A 21,047-nucleotide genomic window follows, 5' to 3' on the forward strand; every position below is an offset into this window, starting at 1 on the left:
TTAAATGTCCAACTCTTGATCTCAGCTCAGGTCTTGATCTCAGGGTCATGAGTTCAAGCCCTGCATTGGTCTCCCCATGGGGCATGGAGCCTACTTAAAAAAAAGAAATAAATCAGATATTTTATAAATAAGAGTAGACTAGATATTAGGTATTACCTATCTTTGCTAGATATCATATAGTAGAGTTTTTACCAAATGCCCAATAAATAATGTTTACAGTTCTGTATACCTCTTTTTTTCACTGTGAAATATTCCTAGAATTTGTTGATTTTACAGTTTGAATTTTAAAATATGTTCTTTATATATAAATAACCATTGGCTTCATATCTTTTAATTAATCTAATTACAGTCTAACCCTGTATAGGATAGACCTGGGGGAAAAAGCCCTATTGTTTCATAAATGACAAGATGTCTAAGCAGGATTGTTTTTTTTTAAGTTTAGTATTAGTGGAAGAAAAATACTACTAGTAACTGCTTTACATATTTCAGAGCTTGGAATTTATACCCTTATTCCCAGAATTTTGTTTTTTACAAATTTCATGAATATGAACTTGACCCATTCTTATACAGCACCCCCTATGTGGCAGCTGTGTGCCAAGCATTATGCCAGCTTGTAGAAATAAAATGAAGGAAACATGGTACCTGCACTGGGGGGCCCCCAATCTAATGGGTGAGACAAGAAATATGAGCAGACAAATTATAACCTCAGGCTAGTGAGCTCACTGTGGAAGGGCCAAGTATGGTGTGAGCCCCAGGAGAGCAAACTTTGCCCTGTACTAGGGAGCCAGCGATGGTTTCAGTCCCTGCTAGTGGGAAAGTCATACCAGTAATGAGAATTTTAAAGGTGGAAGAGATTTCTAACAACATTTTGAAAATGTATATGACCACTAATTTATTTTAAATGCCTAAATTCCCTGTCATGGCTTCGAGTAGAATGAGTGAAAAATTATCCCAGTGGTGAAGTTCTTTATGTTTTAGCAAACATTTATTAAAAGGTGTGTGTGTGTGTGTGTGTGTGTGTGTGTGTGTGTGTGTGTGTACCTTCTTTATATAGACCTGGGGGAAAAAGCCCTATTGTTTCATAAATGACAAGCTGTCTAAGCAGGATTGGTTTTTTTTAAGTTCAGTATTAGTGGAAGAAAAATACTGCTAGTAACTGCTTTACATATTGTATTTACATACAAATACTAGTATGTATTTTATATACATACACACAAGGCTCTGTATGGGACAAAGAGATGTAAGGATGAGGACCCTGCATTCCAGAAGCTTCAATCTGAAAGAGTTTAAGGCAGTGTACAGACAGCTCTGACAGGGGCCCCCGTGTGTCAGAAATGCCACATGGATGGTGCAGACAGTAAACATTGTGAGATTTCAGGGAACCGAAGACATACACTTCAGGGCCAGATGGCTAGAAAAATCTTTCTAGAAGAGGACATAGTTTATCAGGTGCCTAAAACAATAGAACCAATAGGATTTTACTGGGTGTTGATGGTAAAGAGGATGGGAAATTCTGCAAAGGCCCTGAACAGAGAAATGACATTTCAAGTTATCTTTGGGGGCTGATGAACAGGTCTGTTAGTTGAGACAGAAGATGTGTATTGTTAAAAGATAATATTCAAAAAGAGGCGATATTGTGACTCTCATAGAAATGTAAAATGAACACAGGTGAGAGACTTTATTTAACTCATGTTTAATGAGGAAGTTACAACCAGTTTAGAACAGAACCCCAACAGGGACCCATTTATAAGTCAGAAACGTTGCAATGAATGCACAATCAGAGGCAAAACTGGCATTTTCCAACAGTGGGAGAGTGAGGTCAATTGAACCTTCAGCTGCGCAGTGTTTGTTCTGTCTGTAGACAAGAATCTTTGGCATTGCTATCAGTAGTCTATCATATGCACAATTTTAAAATAGCTCAAAGGCACTAAAAGGTGCAGAGCTCCCGCAGACTCAAATTAGATAACCCCTAGAGAGGTGAGCTCTGAGCAATGCATAGTTTTCTACTGAGACACAGTCTTCCTACTGGCTGGGAGGGTTAGGGAAGAGACCAGGTAGGAAGGGATCAGACTGTGGGAGACTTTACCGGCAGTGTGTGCGGGGGAAGGGCTTTGTCTCATATATACCAAGACCAGTTTGATCAAAGTAACAACTTGATGTTAACCCCGAGGTAGCAGGGTTCATGAATGAAGAGCTCCTTGAAGTGTAGAGGCATTTGGGGAGTTTGGGTGTTGGTTTTGAGACTGAAAGTGCCCAAACAGAAATGGAGACAGTGGAACTAGAAAGAATAATTATATGTAAAATTGTTTAAGAAGAATCAATATTGGTTGAGAGAAGGAGAAACAAAAAGTACTGTGGTTTTTAACCATGATTTGGAACCATTTCTATTCAATTCAATAAATACTGAGTGGCCAAGCATACGGGACCTGTGCAAGGTTCTGGGGTTACAAAAGCAGTCAGATAGAGTTCCTGCCCTCAAGGAATTCTCAATCCCAGGAAGAAGACAGACACCCCAACAAATAACAGCCCAGTGTGGTGCTGTAACAGAGGTCCATTTCAAGTGCTGTGGGAACACAGGCAAGGGAGCAGTACTGACGCTCGGCAGGTGGACAGGTGTGTCACGGGAAGCAATCAGGGCCCAGTCGCGTTTTAAAGCTATCTGTTAGCCAGATGAAATGGGTGGATCATGCCAGGCAGAAGTTGCTGCGTGGACAAAGAAGCTGAGTTGTGGAGAGCAGAGTACGGTGGAGGGGCCGGGGCTGAGGCGGGGCAAGCACACCGGAGCCCATTGCTCCGGGGCCGAAGGAGCCACACCGCAAAGTCCGGACTCTCTCAGATGGATAAAAAGTGCTTCCAACAGAGAAATGCGGGGCTTGAGGAGAGGTTATAAATCATTTTACACGTATTTAATTTTCAGGGAGGGTAGGATATCTCAGGAGAAATAACTGGGGCTCATTCATTTATGGGGTTGCTCAACAGACACTGAAGGATTAGAGACCAGAGCAAATGCGTGAAGAATACCCCAGGGAAACATAGTTTAGGATCAGGAAGTGGGATCCGCAGAAGAGTGCCCAGAAAAAAAGGTGGCCGCCAAGAAAATGCGAGAAGCCTCAGAAGATGCAGCTTTCCAGGGCAGGGCTGGGCCATGAGGGCAGCCGGGTGGAGACCCTCACGGAGGAACGAGAGATCAGCAGTTGCTCACTGGAAACTAGCTTTGAGAAACCCTTTCACTGCGATGTTATTCATTGACATATAGAATGCATTTTCATAGTCGATAGATTAATATCACATAGTTTAAGAGACTGACTTTCGCAGCTAGGTTATGCTGGCTGGTTATGACTGGCAACACGTCAGTGAGAAGGCAGTGTACCAGACAGAACACAGTCATGGTACTGCTGGTGAGTTCCCTATCGGTGGTCTGTGGGGCGGGGGGCGGGGTTTCCTATGAATGGGGTGCATGGTGGGCTCCCCCTTTTAACTTCAAGTGACTTTCCTCCATTATCAAAGTGTACAGATCTCCTCTTTAAATATAAAGGCCAAAGCTTTCTATTTTGGATTCTCAGGTGCAACCGTAGCTAACCTGTGATGAGCATTGATGGGGGTAAATGGGACCAGTTGCAATGAGATATCACGTGAACCCATTTTAAACAGGGGGAAACAGTACTCCAGAGTAAGCCTCACCTGAGGAAGTGTGTAACCCTCACGTGGTGGACGAGCTACTGATAGACCCTCGCTACATTTACACACAGGGATGAAAATCGTGGCTGTTGAATAAAGGAATCACCGAGTCGCTGTCATTTCATATACCTCCAGCTACGTGTGCTTTCTTGCTTGCTTGCTTTCGTTTCTTACATGTGCTTTCTCACCAAGTTCGCCCTTGGTTTTAGACTTTTGCTTCTATCTAATAATGACCTAAACATGCAATAAGTTATGTGACACAAACAATCGTATTTTCTATTTGAAGTATTGCTCGACTTTGTTTCTTAAAACAGTCACATATACTAAGTGGAAGTTATTTCCTCTCTGTGTAGTAAAGTATGATTACTCCCCGAAGGAGCTGGTGCCAGAACAACCAGAATTAGAATCCAAACCCCTATTTTCACAGGTGAATACTTTGGCACTGCCTAAGTAATCATATGGAAGATACGAGAGAGTATAGGGTAAGTAGCATGGGAAGCATCACCAAATCCTGAGGAGGGAAGCAGTTCAAGGATAGCCTGAGAAAGAGTCTCATTTACTCAGGAGACTTGAGGGGGACTGACTACAAAGGTCTGTTGCTTGGCCAGTAGGTTTGCCCTTTCTGATGTCTTATATGAAGGTTATTGAGTGGGTGGCAAGAACAGAAATCAGGTGTCGGAGAGGAAGAAGTGAGGCAGGAAGAGGAAGCATCACCAGTGCTTGGCTGATTGAGAATTTGGCCAGAAGAAGGGCAGATCCTTTAGTGAGGGAGGGGAGAGCAGAATCAAATGAGGCCCGTGTGTGTTTCACGGAACCCTCTTGTGCTGAATGAAATACTAGAGCTTACCCCTGTGCCTTTGCCAATGGTTGTGTCCATTCTTCACTTACATTTGGGCTCGGTGTTTTCAGAGGCTTGCAGTTCCTGAGAGGCTGGTGTGTACATAAGTTGGGCTCACAGTAATGGGTTTTATTCAACCCATTGATTCTAGTTCTGGGATAGTAGCTATCCCAGTGTCCTTTCCCAGAGTGAGCTGTTGCCTGCAGCAAACCCGGTGCTCCCTCCATTTCTCTTATGGCACTTACGTAGGACAGGCATTGTTCGGACCCCTCAACAAGAAAGCATTTGGAAGGCCCCACGTTTGCATCTGCTGAAGCCAGAAAAAACGTGGAAACACAAACCAAGCTCCCAGGGTTCTAATGGAGGCCCTGGTAGTTTGTGCTTGGGTAAGAGACAGGTGGGTCTTTCTCTTTCTCTCTCTCTCTCTCTCTTTTTTTAAATAATATCAGCTCTGTTAAGTAAAATTCCATCAGTAATTTCTATCATTTGTTCTGTCGTTAACTTAGCCTATGATCTCTCAAAGTCAAAAATTTTTTATGTCTGGGCTTCAGTTTCAACATTTAGAAATGGAAGAGGAAAATAGAAATAGACATCTTTGAAGGTCTGTTATGTGCCCCACACTTTAGGGTATCTCATTTACTCTTCAGAAAAACCCAGTGAGGTAAGTATTCTTCAGTCCTGTTTTATAGCTGGAAACACAGAGCCTCAGAGAAGAGGACACGCCCAAGCTTCCACAACCAATAAAGGGCAGAGCTGTACCTTGAACTCAAGGCTATCTGCTCTTCCCAATACACTAATGAGATCAGGAAAATGGGGCTTGTGAAGGATCAGTCATCACATGGGGGTTCTGAGAACATGAGTTAAGTTGCAGCTTATTTGCAATCCAGTGTGACATATTCTTGACTAGTGTCATCTCTATAAATTCCAGATAATTTGCTCAGACATACTAAGTAACTTCTACTGGGGTTTTCCTCTAGATGTTGGATATTTACATACTTTTGTAGCTCTTCAGTTTCTTAGTCTGTTAAAAATGCCATCTATAAATAGGAAACACATGGTAAAATAAATCCATACCTCTATCATAGAACAAAAATAATTTTTTACCGTCTTGGGTAGCAATAATTTTTCTGGAAAGGAAGCAGATGAAATTCTAGTCCTTCACCACTGATTCTCATGCTACAATTCAGTCAGAATCTATTTAAAATGTATCAATGAGGGGCGCCTGAGTAGTGCAGTCGTTAAGCGTCTGCCTTCGGCTCAGGGCGTGATCCCGGCGTTCCGGGATCAAGTCCCACATCAGGCTCCTCGGCTGGGAGCCTGCTTCTTCCTCTCCCACTCCCCTGCTGTGTTCCTCTCTCGCTGGCTGTCTCTCTGTCACATAAATAAATAAAATCTTTAAAAAAATGTATCAATGAAAAATATAAACAATCAAGAGTAAAACCAAATTAACTGGCATTGGATTCATATTAGTGTTATTCTGTGTTTCTTAAATTATTCTCCAGTGGAACTGTGCGTTCCCTAAAATGGACTAAGATATTCAAGTCAAATAATACAGATCTTTTCCTAATTTGCAGGAAAAAATATATTTAATACATAGATTTATATAATTTTAAGTTTTTGTAAGAAACTGTTCTTTAGCCTTTGGTATCTGTCACCACTGATTGAATGCTAGATTATCTAGCACTAGTATGATATATGATCAAGTAAAAAAAAATTGCATTTGAATTACTTTAATAAATCAGCACTTTGTGGCATTACATAGACAGTACGCTGACCCCCAGGTACTTGGCCATCTGAACTAGTTTGAGAAATTAAACTATCAATGAAGTTAGTTTAAAATTTATTCACGAACTGCACCACTCAGGACAAGTCAGCCTTATTACTGTAAGTTATGGAGTAACTCCACTGAGTAATTATTCAAATATTTAAGTAAAGTTTCCTTCTTTGCATTCAGCAAGGATAATAAAATGCTTATGAAAAATTAATATCTTACCTACAGCATAATGGACAGTCTCTTTCAGCCTATTTATACATAAAATGCCAAAATAAACATCAAGAAACATTTGCAAAGTACATTCAGTATCCCCCCTCTCGCCCCCCAAAAAGCAAACACCAGTATGAAATAGTTCTGCGATTCTGTGCACTTCATCTCAGTACCTAGCTCATCTATGATGGAAGAATATGATCATTTAAATGCAACAAGCACATCTTTGTAAATGGGCCTGCCCCTGTCAGCAGCAGCACAGAGCTAGAATTCATCTCGCCATTGGCTCTGTTTCCCGTAAATGAAGGAGTTGAGTAACCAAGAAGCCAGCTAGACCTTCCTCCCTTCCTGAGCTTTGAGGGCCAGGTCTTTGCAGATTCCACCCTTCCTTCCTGAAAGCCTGGGCTCAAAAGGGCAGTAACAGAGAGATGGAAAAAACACAACATCCACCCCATCCTGACCTTTCATCTCTTCTAAGATGGTCTCACTGTGTTTGCCATGGAAAGTATGTCTAGTAGAGAGACTACCAAGAATGGCTTCGAGGTGACTTTTTAATGGGTAGAAAAATTATTATGGCTGGGGTTTAAAGAATGCTATTGAGTTCTTTGGGGAGCATGTGGGTTACACCTAAGTAAGTGTAAGTAGCTAAACATTGTGTGCTCTACCCAGAGATAATGAGGAGGCAAACATAGGTTTATATCACCTTTATGGGTCTGTAGTAAATAACAGAAGCATGGAAATATCCCACACAAGTGTTTTTTAAAGAATCTTCTTATTTTTGTTTGTTTTTTTTTTAAGATTTTATTTATTTATTCGACAGAGATAGAGACAGCCAGCGAGAGAGGGAACACAAGCAGGGGGAGTGGGAGAGGAAGAAGCAGGCTCACAGCAGAGGAGCCTGATGTGGGGCTCGATCCCATAACGCCGGGATCACGCCCTGAGCCAAAGGCAGACGCTTAACCGCTGTGCCCCCCAGGCGCCCCTGAATCTTCTTATTTTTGAATAGTTACAGAAAAGGTGTACAGATAATGCCATTATCGTGTTCCCCACACCGTTTCCTTTATTAACACCTTTCGTTGCCATGTATATTTGTCACAACTGAGAAACTGACATGGGTACCTTATTAACTAAATTCTGTATTTGCATTTTATTTCTTTTTCTGAATAGCTCCTTTCTGTTCCAGGATACCGTCTAGGATACCACATTATATTTAGTCATCATGTCTCCTTAAGTCTCATCCAAATTTACCCAAATATTTTTAAATTACTGAAATATAATAGATGTTTGGGGATTTTATTACATAGGCAATAATTAAGGCAGAATTAACCCGTGGTGAGGAACTCTGAATTCTGATTTTCCCCCTCTGGGAGGAACCCCTTTCATTTCCCAATTCAAAATATGAGATGAGATGGTGGTGATTGTAGAAGCACCCTTTCTTGTGCTGGGGTAACTTTAGAGAGAATTAGTAAATTACCTCCATGACATGCCATAATTTGCTTTCATCCCCAGATTTCCCGCTGTTGTATCCACAGGAACAAAGGGGAAATATGTTGTGGCCGTGAACACTACAGTGTGGGGGGAGGGCCATTTAAAAATAATTAGGTATTTTTCAATTTTAAAAAACTGGTGATTATGTTCACAGGGCAGGCAGAATGCAATAGCCTATTTATTTCTGCACTGATATTAAACCAGAGATAAAGATAGCGTACAATTTTATGGATGTACTTATAACCATAACCATAAGGGAGAACAAGAAATAAGGCTCTTAAAAAAGAGAATCTGGGGAAGAACGCATAATTGTTCCATTCAATCTTAGAGCTGCTTTTAAAGCTGACAGTGGAAAGTCCCATTGACACAAAGCACTTCAGCTCCCATTCCTCTAGTTTCCTTTATAAAAAGAAGTTAAGCCTCTCCTGCTTAACGACAGAAACATTTTAAGTTAACTAAGGTTTTCCATTTCTTCTGCCACCTCCCGGCTCAAGCCCTGATTACTGTGTGCCTGAAACTGTTGCAATAGCCTTGTTCAGTTCAAGTGTGTGTGTGTATGTGTGTGAGTGTGAGTGGGTGTGGTGTGTGTGCCTGTGGTGTGTGTGGTGTGTGAGTGTGAGTGGGTGTGTATGTGTGTGCGTGTATGTGAGTGTGTGGTGTGTGTGTCTGTGGTGTGTGTGGTGTGAGTGGGTGTGGGTGTGGTGTGTGTGTCTGTGGTGTGTGTGGTGTGTGAGTGGGTGTGGTGTGTGAGTGTGTGCGCGCGTGTGTTCGTGCGCTCCTAACCGCCCCTGTTGGCAAGCCCCTTTGGTCCAGCCTACACATCACTGCTGAATTAAACCTCCTCAGCATGTCAGTGGGCTTATTTTCCTATTCAGAAATCTTGAAGGACTTCCCATTTTCTAGAGAAGAACACTGAAATTCTTCGGACTAGCATTAAGTATCTGCTATGATTGAGTTTCAGCTTAAAATTTTCAACAGTATTTTTCTTGACTCTGGTATACCAGTCCCTACAGCAGCCAAATAGTTCTTCTCTCAGTTCACTCAAAACCTTTATTAAATTAATCACTGTAATTATTGTGAATGATTATTTTGCACCTTCATCACCATAGGCTTCCTGCCTTTGAGTCTTTGCTTAGCTTTTTTCTCAACGCTTATCTCCTGTTTCTACCCTTTCTACAAAATCCCACCTTCCTGTCTCTTGAACTCCCACCTGCCTCTCCCTCTAGCGAGCCGTCCTGAGAACTCCTGATTGCCATGTGCACGCTCGGTATGTCGGTGTATCTCCTCCTAGCTGCGTTTTCCGTATGTGCATATTGATGTCGTGTCTTTGCTGAGTTGGAATCTTACCGATTGGATGATTTTTTAGTTCTTCTTCCATTTAACATATTATGAACGTTTTCATGTCATAAATATTTTTGAACTGTGATTTTTAATGGTTTCAGAGGTAATCTACATCACATTCCACATTGTACTGAGGCGTTTACACATAGCTGGACATTTAGGTTGTTCCCCTTTTTTATATAATATGTAATGTTGTCCTGAACATTCTTACCTCTAATTATGTATTTGAGATAAATCCCCAAGAATGGGCTTATTGAGAATGGCTTTTTATTAGGTTGTTGATCTGCATTTCCAGATTTCCTTCCAGATAGGTTATGCCAATTTTTTTTCATCTATCAGTAGTGTTTGAGCATGCCTATTTAATCACTGTCTCATCGGCACTGGGGGTTATAATTTGCGTGTAAGAAATTCTGTGAATTTGTGTTGGTGAATGAGGTAGCTAAAACCTCTCTCATCATAGGTTTTCATGTTCTGTTTATAAGTCTTTATCAGAGGGGTGTTTGCCAGTATTTTCTCCGGGTCTACAGCCTATCTTTTCATCGCTTTCTTGACAGTATCTTCCTAAAAGCAGAAGCTCTTAATTTTCTTACTGAAGTATTGTTGGCACACACCGTTACATTAGTTTCTGGCGTACAGCATAGTGATTCCATGAGTGTATACATTCTGCTGTGCTCACCACAGGTGAGGCTCCCATCTGTCACGGCACAGCACTATTACAGTCTCATTGACTAGATTCCCTATGCTGTGCCTTTTACCCCCGTGACCTCTTCATCGGCTAGCTGCAAGTCTGTGACTCCCACTCCCCTTTCACCCATCTTGCTCATCCCCCGCCCCTCTGGCAACCATCGATTTGTTCTCTGTATTTATGGGTCTCCTTCTCCATTTTGTTTGTTTTGTTCTGTTTTTCAGTTTCCACAAAGAAGTGAAATCATTGGATATTTGTCTTTTTCAGTCTGACTTATTTTACTCAGCATCATACTCTCTAGGTCCATCCATGTTGTTGCGAGTGGCATAGTTCGTTCTTTTTTATGGCTGAGTAATATTCCATTGTATGTATATGTACCACATCTTCTGTGGGTGGACACTTGAGCTGCTTCCATGTCTTGGTGGCTGCATCAGTTTACATTCCTACCAACAGTGCATGAAACATCCTCACCAACTCTTGTTATTTCTTGTCTTTTTGATTGTAGTCATTCTGACCCATTTAAGGTATTACCTCACAGTGGTTTTGATTTGCATTTCCTTGATAATTAGTGATACTGAGCATCTTTTCATGTGTCTCTTTGCCATCTGTTTGTCTTCTGCGGAAAAAAAAATCTGTTTAGGTCCTCTGTCCATTTTTAATTGGATTACTTGGGGGAGTTTTTGGTGTTGAGTTGTGTAAGTATTGTTTCTATATTTTGGATATTAACTTCTTATCAGATATGTCACTTGCAAATATCTTCTCACATTCAGTATGTTGCCTTCTCATTTTGTTGATGGTTTCCTACACTACGCAAAAGCTTTTTATTTTGGGTTAGTCCCACTAGTTTATTTTTGCTTTTGTTTACCTTGCCTGAGGAGACTATCTAGAAAAATGTTGCTAGGACTGATGTTAGAGAAATTATTGCCTGTGTTTTCTTCTAGGAGGTTTATGGTTTTCTGTCTCACATTTAGGCATCTTTGAGTTTATTTTTGTGTGAAAAAGTATAATAAAGTGGTCTGGTTTCATTCTTTTGTGTGTAGCTGTCCAGTTTTCCCAACACCAGTGACATTTATTGAGGAGACTGTCTTTTCTCCATTTTGTATTCTTGCCTCCCTTGTCATTGATTAATTGACCCTATATGCATGGGTTTATTTCTGAGCTCTCTATTCTGTTCCATTGATCTATGTGTCTGTTTTTGTGCCAGTACCAAACTGTTTTGATTACTAGAGCTTTGTAGTATATCTTCAAATCTGGGATTGTGATGCCTCCAGTTTTGTTCTTCTTTTTCAAGATTGCGTTGACTATTCGGGGCCCTTTGAGGTTCCATACAAATTTTAGTATTATTTATTCTACTTCTGTGAAAAATGCTGTTGGTATTTTGATAAGAATTGCATTGAATCTGTAGATTGCTTTGGGTAGTATGGACGTTGTAACAATATTAATTCTTCTAATCCATGAAGATGAAATATCTTTCCTTTGTGTCTTCTTCAATTTCTTTTGTCAATATCTTAATAGTTATCTGATTCAGGTCTTTTACCTCCTTGGTTAAATTTATTACTAGGTATTTTATTCTGTTTGGTACAATTGTAAATGGAATTGCTTTCATGATTTCTCTTTCTGCTACTTTGTTATTAGCGTCGAGAAATGCAACTGATTTCTGTGTATTAATTTTGTATACTGTGACTTTATTGAACTCATTTATTGCTTCTAATAGTTTTTTGGTAGAGTCTTTAGAATATATATAGTATCATGCCGTCTTTAACTTGTGACAGCGTTACTTCTTCCCTGCCAATTTGGATGCCTTTTATTTCTTTCTCTTGGCTGTTGGCTGTGTCTAGGACTTACAGTACTATGTTGTAACACAGTGGTAACAATGGACATCCTTGTCTTGTTCTTGATCTTAAAGGAAAAGCTCGTTTTTCACCACTGAATATGATGTGATCTGTAGGTTTTTCATGTATGGCCTTTTTTATGTTGGGGTATGTTCCCCCAAAACCCATTTTATTGAACATTTTTATCATAAATGATGTTGAATTTTGTCAAATGCTTTTTCTGCATCTCTTGAGATGATCGTATGACTTTGTATCCTTCATTTGGTTAATGTGGTGTATCACGTTGATTGATTTGTGAATAGCGAACCATCCTTGATTGATTGAATTATCCCCAGAACAGAAGCTTTTAATTTTGATGACGTTCAGTATCAAATTGTCATGGAGTTTGTTCCTGGTGTGTTACCTAGAAAATCCTCGGCTAGCCCAGAGTCACAAAGATTTTCTCCTGTGTTTTCTTCAGAAGCTTTAGAGTTTTAAATTTTTATAGTATGATTTTTAAATTAATTTTTGCACGTGGTATGAGATATCAGTTGGGGTTAATTTTCTCATGATAATTAATAAAAGATCACAAATCGTTCCAGATAAGGAAATTAAAATAACTCATCTATCAAAGATATGTTTGTTGTTTAAAAAAAAAAGAGCAGTAGTTTGCCTTTAAGGTGATACACAGGAAATTATTGGTACTGGTTCAGGTCTTGAGTCTAATTTGAGGCATAACTCAGATGAGTGGATGAATGATTATTGGCAGAAACCCATACATTGTATTACCACTTAGGTTATTTGTTTGGGAGCTAGATTTTTTTTTTTTAATTTCACTTAAGTGACTAATGTAATTGTGTTAATTAATATATTTATTTATATATACAACAAGCATTTTTGAGACTTAAGGAGTACAAGGCACTATACTTCTTGGACAGTGTGGGAAATAATTTCTCTGTGGTCCATGAATAGCCTGTGTGCAATTAACATCTGATTTCTGGAATGAAAGGAAGTCAAAGTAATTAACTTTTTTGAACCACAAAATTATAATATAAAGAACATCTGTCAACATTAAGAGATTTGGGCCCTTGGGAATATACTAATAAAGATTATTAAAGGAAAGATGTGATAAATAAGAAGATTCTGTGGTGCATATAGCTTGGAGTTATTTGTGAAATGAAAAGTCTCTCAGTAATTGGCAGGGCCGCCAAAGCTTTTTTATCCCCTGTTTTTCTCTGTAGGTCATCAGCTCCCTGAGCTCTCTTTCTGAGTACTGCCTGCCTTCCGTTCTGCGCACGCTCTCTGACTGGTACAAAAGGCAAAATGGCATTGAGGGTGAATCACATGAGTACAGACCAAGAGCAAGCAATAAATCAAAAAGGTATATTTTTTTGTGTAGGAATTATGAGGTTCTCCCTCCCTCCCTTCCTTCCTTCCTTCCTTCCTTCCTTCCTTCTTTCCTTCCTTCCTTCCTTCCTTCCTTCCTTCCTTCCTTCCTTCCTTCCTTCCTTCCTTCTTTCCTTCTTTCCTTCTTTCCTTCTTTCCTTCCTTCCTTCCTTCCTTCTTTCCTTCTTTCCTTCCTTCCTTCCTTCCTTCCTTCCTTCCTTCCTTCCTTCCTTCCTTCCTTCCTTCCTTCCTTCCTTCCTTCCTTCCTTCCTTCTTTCCTTCCTTCCTTCCTTCCTTCCTTCCTTCCTTCCTTCTTTCCTTCCTTCCTTCCTTCCTTCCTTCCTTCCTTCCTTCCTTCTTTCCTTCCATCCTTCCTTCCTTCCTTCCTTCCTTCCTTCCTTCCTTCCAGAAACATGAGTCAAAATGGGATTTATGCATCATCTGAACCTGCCTGCACATGCTAGCAGGTGCTGTGGGGGGTGGGGGGAGAGGGGCTGTCTAGCAGTGGGAGTACTAGTCACTGCCGCTTGTCACAGGTTGAAAAGACATACTCAGCCTTATCCTGACATTGGTGGGGCAGGTGTAAAGAGCCCTAGGTTACCCTCTCGTCTGCTTCTTTCCTGAGCTGTGTCTCCTCCAGTGTGTCCCCTAAAGCAGAAGGGCTGTTGCAGGCCCTGCGTGATGCTGCCTCATCCTTGCTAGTAACCTTGAGTGCCCAGGGTGCCCGAGTGGGGAGGAGGGCGGGACGGGACACGGGCAGTAGGTCTGGAGCTGCCATGAATTAGCCCTGTGACTTGGGCAACTCACCATCTCTCTATACTTTCTCGAGCAAAACAGGGAAGTCAGATTACACCATCTCGAACTTCCCTTGCAGCTGAGAATTTTGTTTATTTATTCAGTGCTCCCCTTCTGTTATGGATTTGAAAAGTGGAACTTGCTGCTGCAGAAACACTTTGGCAACCATAAAATTTAAGATTCTTGTACTGTCAAATGAATGTGCATCCCCTAAATGTTTATGTAAATATATGTAATTCATATGTTTGAAATATAAGCAAATATAAGAAAGTGTGCTGTATTTACCTGTTAAAAATTATTTTAAAAACAGACTTCTCCATATGAATTGATTATGCATTTTTAAAGAGAGTAAACTGAAATGAATCATTCAGAAAATCAGATATTAGCTACTTCTTGTGAGTGATTTATCTCTCATTTTTCTTGACATGTCTAATGCTTTTTTTTAAATATCCACTTCTCAGTGTCATGAAATGAATTACATTTCATCCAAACTTCTAATTTCATTTTATAATATGCTCGAGTTTATGCAAGATTCAGTCATTTATTTATCATCTTGTTTGGGAGAGATAGTAATAACTTTTTCATATTAAATCATTTTTTTAGTTGAAGAGAGGGAAATTTTTATTGTGATATAATTTACACATGGCAAAATTCATTCTTTTCAAGTGTGTAGTTCTGTGTTTTTAGTATATTCACAAGGTAGTGCAGCCATCACCACTAATTCCAGAACATTTCATCACCCCAAAAAGAAACCCCATACTAATTAGCAGTCTCTTCTTACAAATATTTTTTGATGTATCAGATTTCAAAGGTAAAATCTTAAATCTGTCTGAAAATGGTTCAGACTGTGTGATCAGTTAATTAATGGTATCAGGGGCACCTGGGTGGCTCAGTTGGTTAAGCGTCTGACTTTGGTTTAGGTCATGGTCTCAGGGTCCGGGGATTGAGCCCATGTATGGCTTCATACTCAGTGGGGAATCTGCTTGTCCTTCTCTCTCTAACGCTCCCCTGCCCCCTCTTGTGCTCTCTCTCTCAAATAAATAAATAAAATCTTTTTTAAAAAAATAATTAATTAATGGTATCATTTTATTATTCTTCCCACATTGCATATTAGTTTATAAACAGATATTAAACTTTTCCTTGGGGGTAAAGAATGGGGCCTCTTTAGTGAGTTGAATTAACTGAGTTTTGGTTTTGTTTCTCTGTTTTGTCAGAATGTAGTTACTAAAACTGGATTTTTCATGAATTTATTTCTTTATGGATTAAAAATAATATTTGAAAAATCAGGTTACTGATTGTTTTTAAGAGATCAGAGTAATAGCCAAGATCAAATACGGCATCAGAACAGTGAAATTCAACTCAGCAGCATTTAATTAGCTTTTGGAAGTTCAAAATAAGAATGTGTGTTTGGGAGAAAGCCAAAAAAATGAGAGCGTCTAGAGCACGATGTAGGTAATAATGCGAGTTTCTGTTACTAGAAAAAAAGAAAAGGGGAACTTTAGAGAGAAGCATAAGCAACCGAAAACAGTCAAATGTGACAGATGTGTACTAGGGTTACGATTTCTAAGATTAGTATAACATCAACATTTTGACTGCCAAATAAATTTGTCAAATGCTGCCGGCTCCTGGCAGTTAGACCTCAAACCAGCAATAAAGTTGAATTCACTATTGGAAAAGTATAGGTCTTACTTTTATTTGAAAGCATAAATTGACTTATTAAAGAGAATCAGGGGTTTAAAGTTTTTTTCCCTGCCAAGAACTGCTACTTTCTCAAGGTCCTCTGGCCCCTTTTAAAGACCCTTGTTGGCCATCCAGCACAACAATTTTCTGTCTACTGCTGCTGGCCATCTTTGAAAGGTCTCTTTCCTTTCAGTCTTCAAACTTCTTATTTACTTATTCCATGATATAATCTCTAGGTCAGACTTGTGAATGTTCTCTTTTTTTAATGGAATTTCATGTGTTTTCCTCTCCTCCAGCTGGCAGAAGCTCTTTCCAGTGCTAGTGGGTCTTGAAGGACTTCAGATAGATGGTGTGGGCCAGTGTTCTTCCTCTTGGCCGGACTAATTCACAATGAACCTGAGTGAACGCTTTCCTACCCTGTCCATACATTTCTCCTTGACAGTTACAGTGCAACTTCCCTTGCTGACCCATTCTGTCATTCAGCAGCCTTCATTTGACCTGCTCCGGGTTACAGGGCTTCTCCAGAAGTTATTTTTTAGATATTGAATATCAACTTTCTTTTCATTCCCTTTGACTAAGGGGAAAAATATTCCGTATTTAAAATATGCTTGATTTGGGGCATCTGGGTGGCTCAGTCAGTTAAGTGTGTCCCTTCAGCTCAGGTCCCGATCCAAGGGTCCTTGGATCAAGTCCTATGTCAGACTCCCTGCTCAGTGGGGAGCCTGCTTCTCCCTCTGCCTCTGCCTGCTGCTCCCCCTTCTTGTGCTCTCGCTTGCTCTCTTTCTCTCTCTGTCAAATAAATAAATTAAATCTTTAAAAAAAAGATTTTAAAAAATAAGATAAAATATTCTTGACTTATTTCAAAAATGCCTGCCTGACAAGCCCAAATCTGGTCATCCTTTCCTTAATATGCAAGTATTGAGCAGTTCCGTATTCAAGAGACTATGTTAAATACATCACACACTTTATCTTATTTAATACTCAAGCAGACCTTCCTGTAGTTACTATTATTATTCCCATTTTGTAGATGGAGCAATTACTGGGAAATAGAAGAGGCATCATTTTAACCCAGAACTGTTCCACACCAAAGCCAGCGTTCTTAGCCACAGTTCTGTGCCAGGGTCTCGGCAGTCATGTCATTTGTCTTTCTTGTTTCAATTCCACTTTAGCCCTCAGTTAGTATGTTCAATAAGCCACACCTGGGGGTTCGAGGTGGGGATGGGGTGAGGGTGGATGGACATTTCTGTCCTTCTGACAGTGCTAATTCTGCTCCCTAACTTTTGAGTGAGTTCAGATGACTCCCCTTTGCCTCTTCCTACCTTTCTTCCGCCTGCTGTATAACCATTCTCTCTCCCACTGCCCCTTCACTTCTTAATTCATAAATCTCAAGTGGCAGAAGGTCAGGAGGAAAGAGGCATGGAAACAAAAAAAGAAAAGTGATTCCTAACCTTTCTCCACCCTCTGTAGTCCTGCTGTCACTGATAATCATATTCTGTCCTTACTGTTTCCTACATTGTGTAGCTTCTTTCACAAGAGCTTGTCAATATCCACCTCCAGTATGGCAGCCCCGCCCTGGGTCTGTATCCATTCTACAGATGATAGAATTCCAGGAAGTCACCTTAGAAAAGTCCATGGAGGGACACCTGGGTGGCTCAGTCGGTTAAGCATCTGCCTTCAGCTCAGGTCATGCTCCCAGGGTCCTGGGATCAAGCCCTGCTTCGGGCTCCCAGCTCAGTGGAGAGTCTGCTTCTCCTTCTTCCCCTTCCCCTGCTTGTGCGCTCTCTCTCACTCGCAAATAAATAAAACCTTTATTAAGAGAGAAAGAAGGAAAGAAAGAGAAAGAAAGAAAGATCATTGGATGGGGTTGTAGATACAAGTAGCTACTCAAGTTGACGTGGTTGAGAAGTTGAAATTTGAAGTCAAATATTCTGATGTAATGTGAGTTCCCTACATCTCACTGATAATAAGCATTAGCATATATTTACCACTGTAACCTCGTAATAGCAGAATTGGTTTGCAGTTCATTGAGAATGAGCCCTTGATGTCTGGTGAGTTGTATCACTCTGAAAATAATCTTCAATGCCACTGAATGTGAATATTTTAAATTTTACAGTGATGAACAACAGCGAGATTATTTAATGGAAAGACGGGACCTCGCCATTGATTTTATTTTTTCTTTAGTATTAATAGAAGTTTTGAAACAGGTAGGTCAGTAATTTAATGTTCCTTTTAGATAAGATTTATCTGAAAACTACTTCTGTTTTTAAAATGTAAGTTTTAAATTGTTCATGTATTTCAAATCCTGGGTCATGTGAATTATGTTTATTGATTGCTAAAGGCCGTATATAGTTACCAGAAGTACTGTTACTGACTTGATCTTTATTTTTTCCTTCCAGATTAAAAGCCATCTTCTTTTTTTTCCCTTTTCAGATTCCACTTCATCCTGTAATAGACAGTCTCATACATGATGTTATTAACTTGGCTTTCAAGCACTTTAAGTACAAAGAAGGGTAAAGTAATTTCTCTCTTTAGAATTTTGAAGAAGTTGGGTACTTAAATCTTAAACAAGTGTGCTCTTTTTAGATGACCAGGGATCCCTCACTTGTCCAATCATATCTTACTTAGGTACCTTGGTCCTAACACTGGCAATATGCACATTGTGGCAGACCTGTATGCGGAAGTCATCGGAGTGTTGGCACAAGCTAAGTAAGTGTACGTCAGTCCTTTACTAGAAGAGCTCGAGTGCCTCTTCTGCAGCCCAGCCCAGCTCTCAGGAAGGGGCTGTGTGTGAGCTAGCAGAGAGCTTGGGTCCTTATGGCTATAGGCGCCATGTCTCTGAAACTGACTAAAAGCCCTCTTGAGGCACATACCAAGTCTGTTTTCAGTTGTTTTCTCCATTATCTTTTTTACCTGGCAGTTGGGCCAGGTCCTACCAGGAGTCCATGAGTTTCAGACTACTGCATCAAAGAAAGAAATGGACTAACCAAGTTTCTTTTCTCTCTGCCCAAATATTCCAAAGGAGTTTACCGGTTTCAGAAGTGCTGTTTTCTATATTCCATGAGTGGGTAGATACGATATATATCATCTGTGAATGGGAAAATTCCATTCTAAATTGTCCCTCTACTATAGACCTTACTTAATTCAGCTGAGCTAAAAATGTCCCAGACTCTGTCATGGAAACAAGTCGGGGGAAAGTTCTCATTGCTAAATTTATCTGGCCCCATAACACTACTTAACAGGCTAGAACAAAGTGGTGTTAGACTATTAGCAATAATATACTTCTTCCAAAAGTGATGTCACACCTTATTCACCCGTCTTCATCTTATTCATCCCTGAGGCAAATCAGGCAAAATCCTGAACGCCTAGGTTAGGCAAAATGAGCCAGAGACAAACTATGAATCCAGGCCAAGAGGTGAAATTAAAGCAACAGTGATGCCCTGACGCTTGTGAAATGTGATGCTTAGAAAGAGATTTTTATCTCCAAGAGATGGAATTTCCTAACTCAATAGCATGGAAATGCCCAATTTATCAAAAAACAAAATTTTGTAGAAAGTACTTACTCAGCAACCTTACCTAGCGAAAACAGAAACAAGAACTCAGGAAACAGACCCCCAAAATACTTCGGTGTGATTTATTTAACCTGGTTTATCTATTCATCTCTGCTACATATTTTTTCTAACCTAAAACATTAGTGTTAGAGGAGAGAGAGGTAGATACACTGATAGTAGTGAGAAATATCAAGCTCAAAGCCTGGCAGCTACAGAGAGGAAAGAAAAAGTAGCCAAAGCGTCTGTAAGAACCAAACCGTAGTGTTATCTGGGCCATTTTGCATGAGATTATATTGCACTTCTATGGCAACCCATTGTCATAATCGTGGTTCATGAATCATCAAGAAAAACAAAGCCCAATACATCTTTTTCTATTGCAATTGAAGGACAGAAGTATTGGCATTTGTGTCAAATCCTGAAACTCTCAACGTATTCCTATGTAATTCCTATGTAATTCCTTCTGTAATTATCCCAGTCCAATTCTCTTATACTATCATTTGGAAGATTTAACTTGCCAAAAATGGCTTTTTGTGTTTTTCTTAGTTTTGTGCACTATTCATTCACAATATTGGTTCCAGTAGAATCACCTTCCTTAGCAATAGTGATTTTGAGTTGGTTGTGAACGAACTGAAAAACAATGTCATAACTAAGCCACATTCTGAGGTTATAGGAATTTCCATATTAGGTCAGAGTTACATGATCCACCAAGCCAGTGTTTTCTTGCCAACCATGGCTTGTTTTAATTTCCATGATGTCAGTATTTGTCCCAATTCTGCAATAGTCGGGTATATGAAAGGTCTCAATTTGGACAATGCTCCAGTGCTTTCCAGTCATAAGAGAACCCCTTGGTCAGTGGCTTCTTATAGTAACTACAGTAGAGTATAGTAATCACAATGATATATTCTCAACCAGTCAAGGTATAGATAACCTTTATTAATAGATAGTACAATCTTAAACTGGTGTCATAATCCAAATTATCACATCGTTTCCTTTTCGTGAGTATGCCAGAAACATTACTTTGTCATTGCCTTAGAAAAGTACCGTTTCCTTTGTTCTCAGGGGGGGAAGAAAGGATGTATGCTTATCTAGTACAGGGTGGTTATCTTTTTTTTTTTTTAATAAACTCGAGTAATATAACAATTCTAATTTTGGACTTTACATCTAGCTCCCAGTGGTAATGCATATGAAATATTTTCTTCATTATGACTTTAGTTATTAATGCTTAGTTTTAGTCTTTAAGTTTTAGCAAAATCACTATTTTTGATCTTACTAATGATAATGCACTTAATTCCTAATAACATTAAGGGAAAAAAATTTTGCTATTTAGTGATATTCACCCAAAGTGTTGACTTTTTAAAAGTCAGTTAAGTTAAAGTTTGATTTTTTTTTTAAGGTAAGTTTCTTTGGTTAAAATCTGGTATATTTATTTATATAGTGATAATGGCCTCTAAGACTCATAGCTTTCAAAATTGCTTTCTCTTTATGTGATATAATCATAATGTATATATTTTAAAACTCTGACTTTTACAATATGTACTGAACATTTTAAAGCAATTTATTTTTATATGGATGTTCTAGTGTACCAAAGACTGAGTAATCATTTAGTTACTGTGTTTACTAAAGACGGCGTGAAACACTAAAGGCACAGTCATTGAAAATGAATTAATTTTTCCCTAAAATTATTTTACAGAAAAATAGATTTTAGGCTTTTTTTTAATACTAAAATAGTATGTTTATGTCATCTGGGACTTTTAAAAGTAAAAGATAGCCATATTTATTCTTCAATGAGAAATAAATAGACTGCCAGCCACCC

The 21,047-nt window shown here is 39.5% G+C and overlaps 1 protein-coding gene across 1 annotated transcript in view; it reads left to right on the forward strand.

The window, feature by feature from the left end:
- FRY (FRY microtubule binding protein) overlaps nt 1–21,047 on the forward strand; it is a 252,030-nt gene that overhangs the window by 70,555 nt on the left and 160,428 nt on the right. The window contains exons 4-7 of the mRNA XM_008692211.2: nt 13,067–13,206; nt 17,800–17,890; nt 18,117–18,196; nt 18,312–18,392. Of these exons, the coding sequence (XP_008690433.2) occupies nt 13,067–13,206; nt 17,800–17,890; nt 18,117–18,196; nt 18,312–18,392 (392 nt within the window). The remainder of the gene's footprint in view (nt 1–13,066; nt 13,207–17,799; nt 17,891–18,116; nt 18,197–18,311; nt 18,393–21,047) is intronic.

Source organism: Ursus maritimus, unplaced genomic scaffold, assembly GCF_017311325.1.
Source record: "Ursus maritimus isolate PB19 unplaced genomic scaffold, ASM1731132v1 scaffold_10, whole genome shotgun sequence".
Taxonomy (NCBI): Eukaryota; Metazoa; Chordata; class Mammalia; order Carnivora; family Ursidae; genus Ursus; species Ursus maritimus.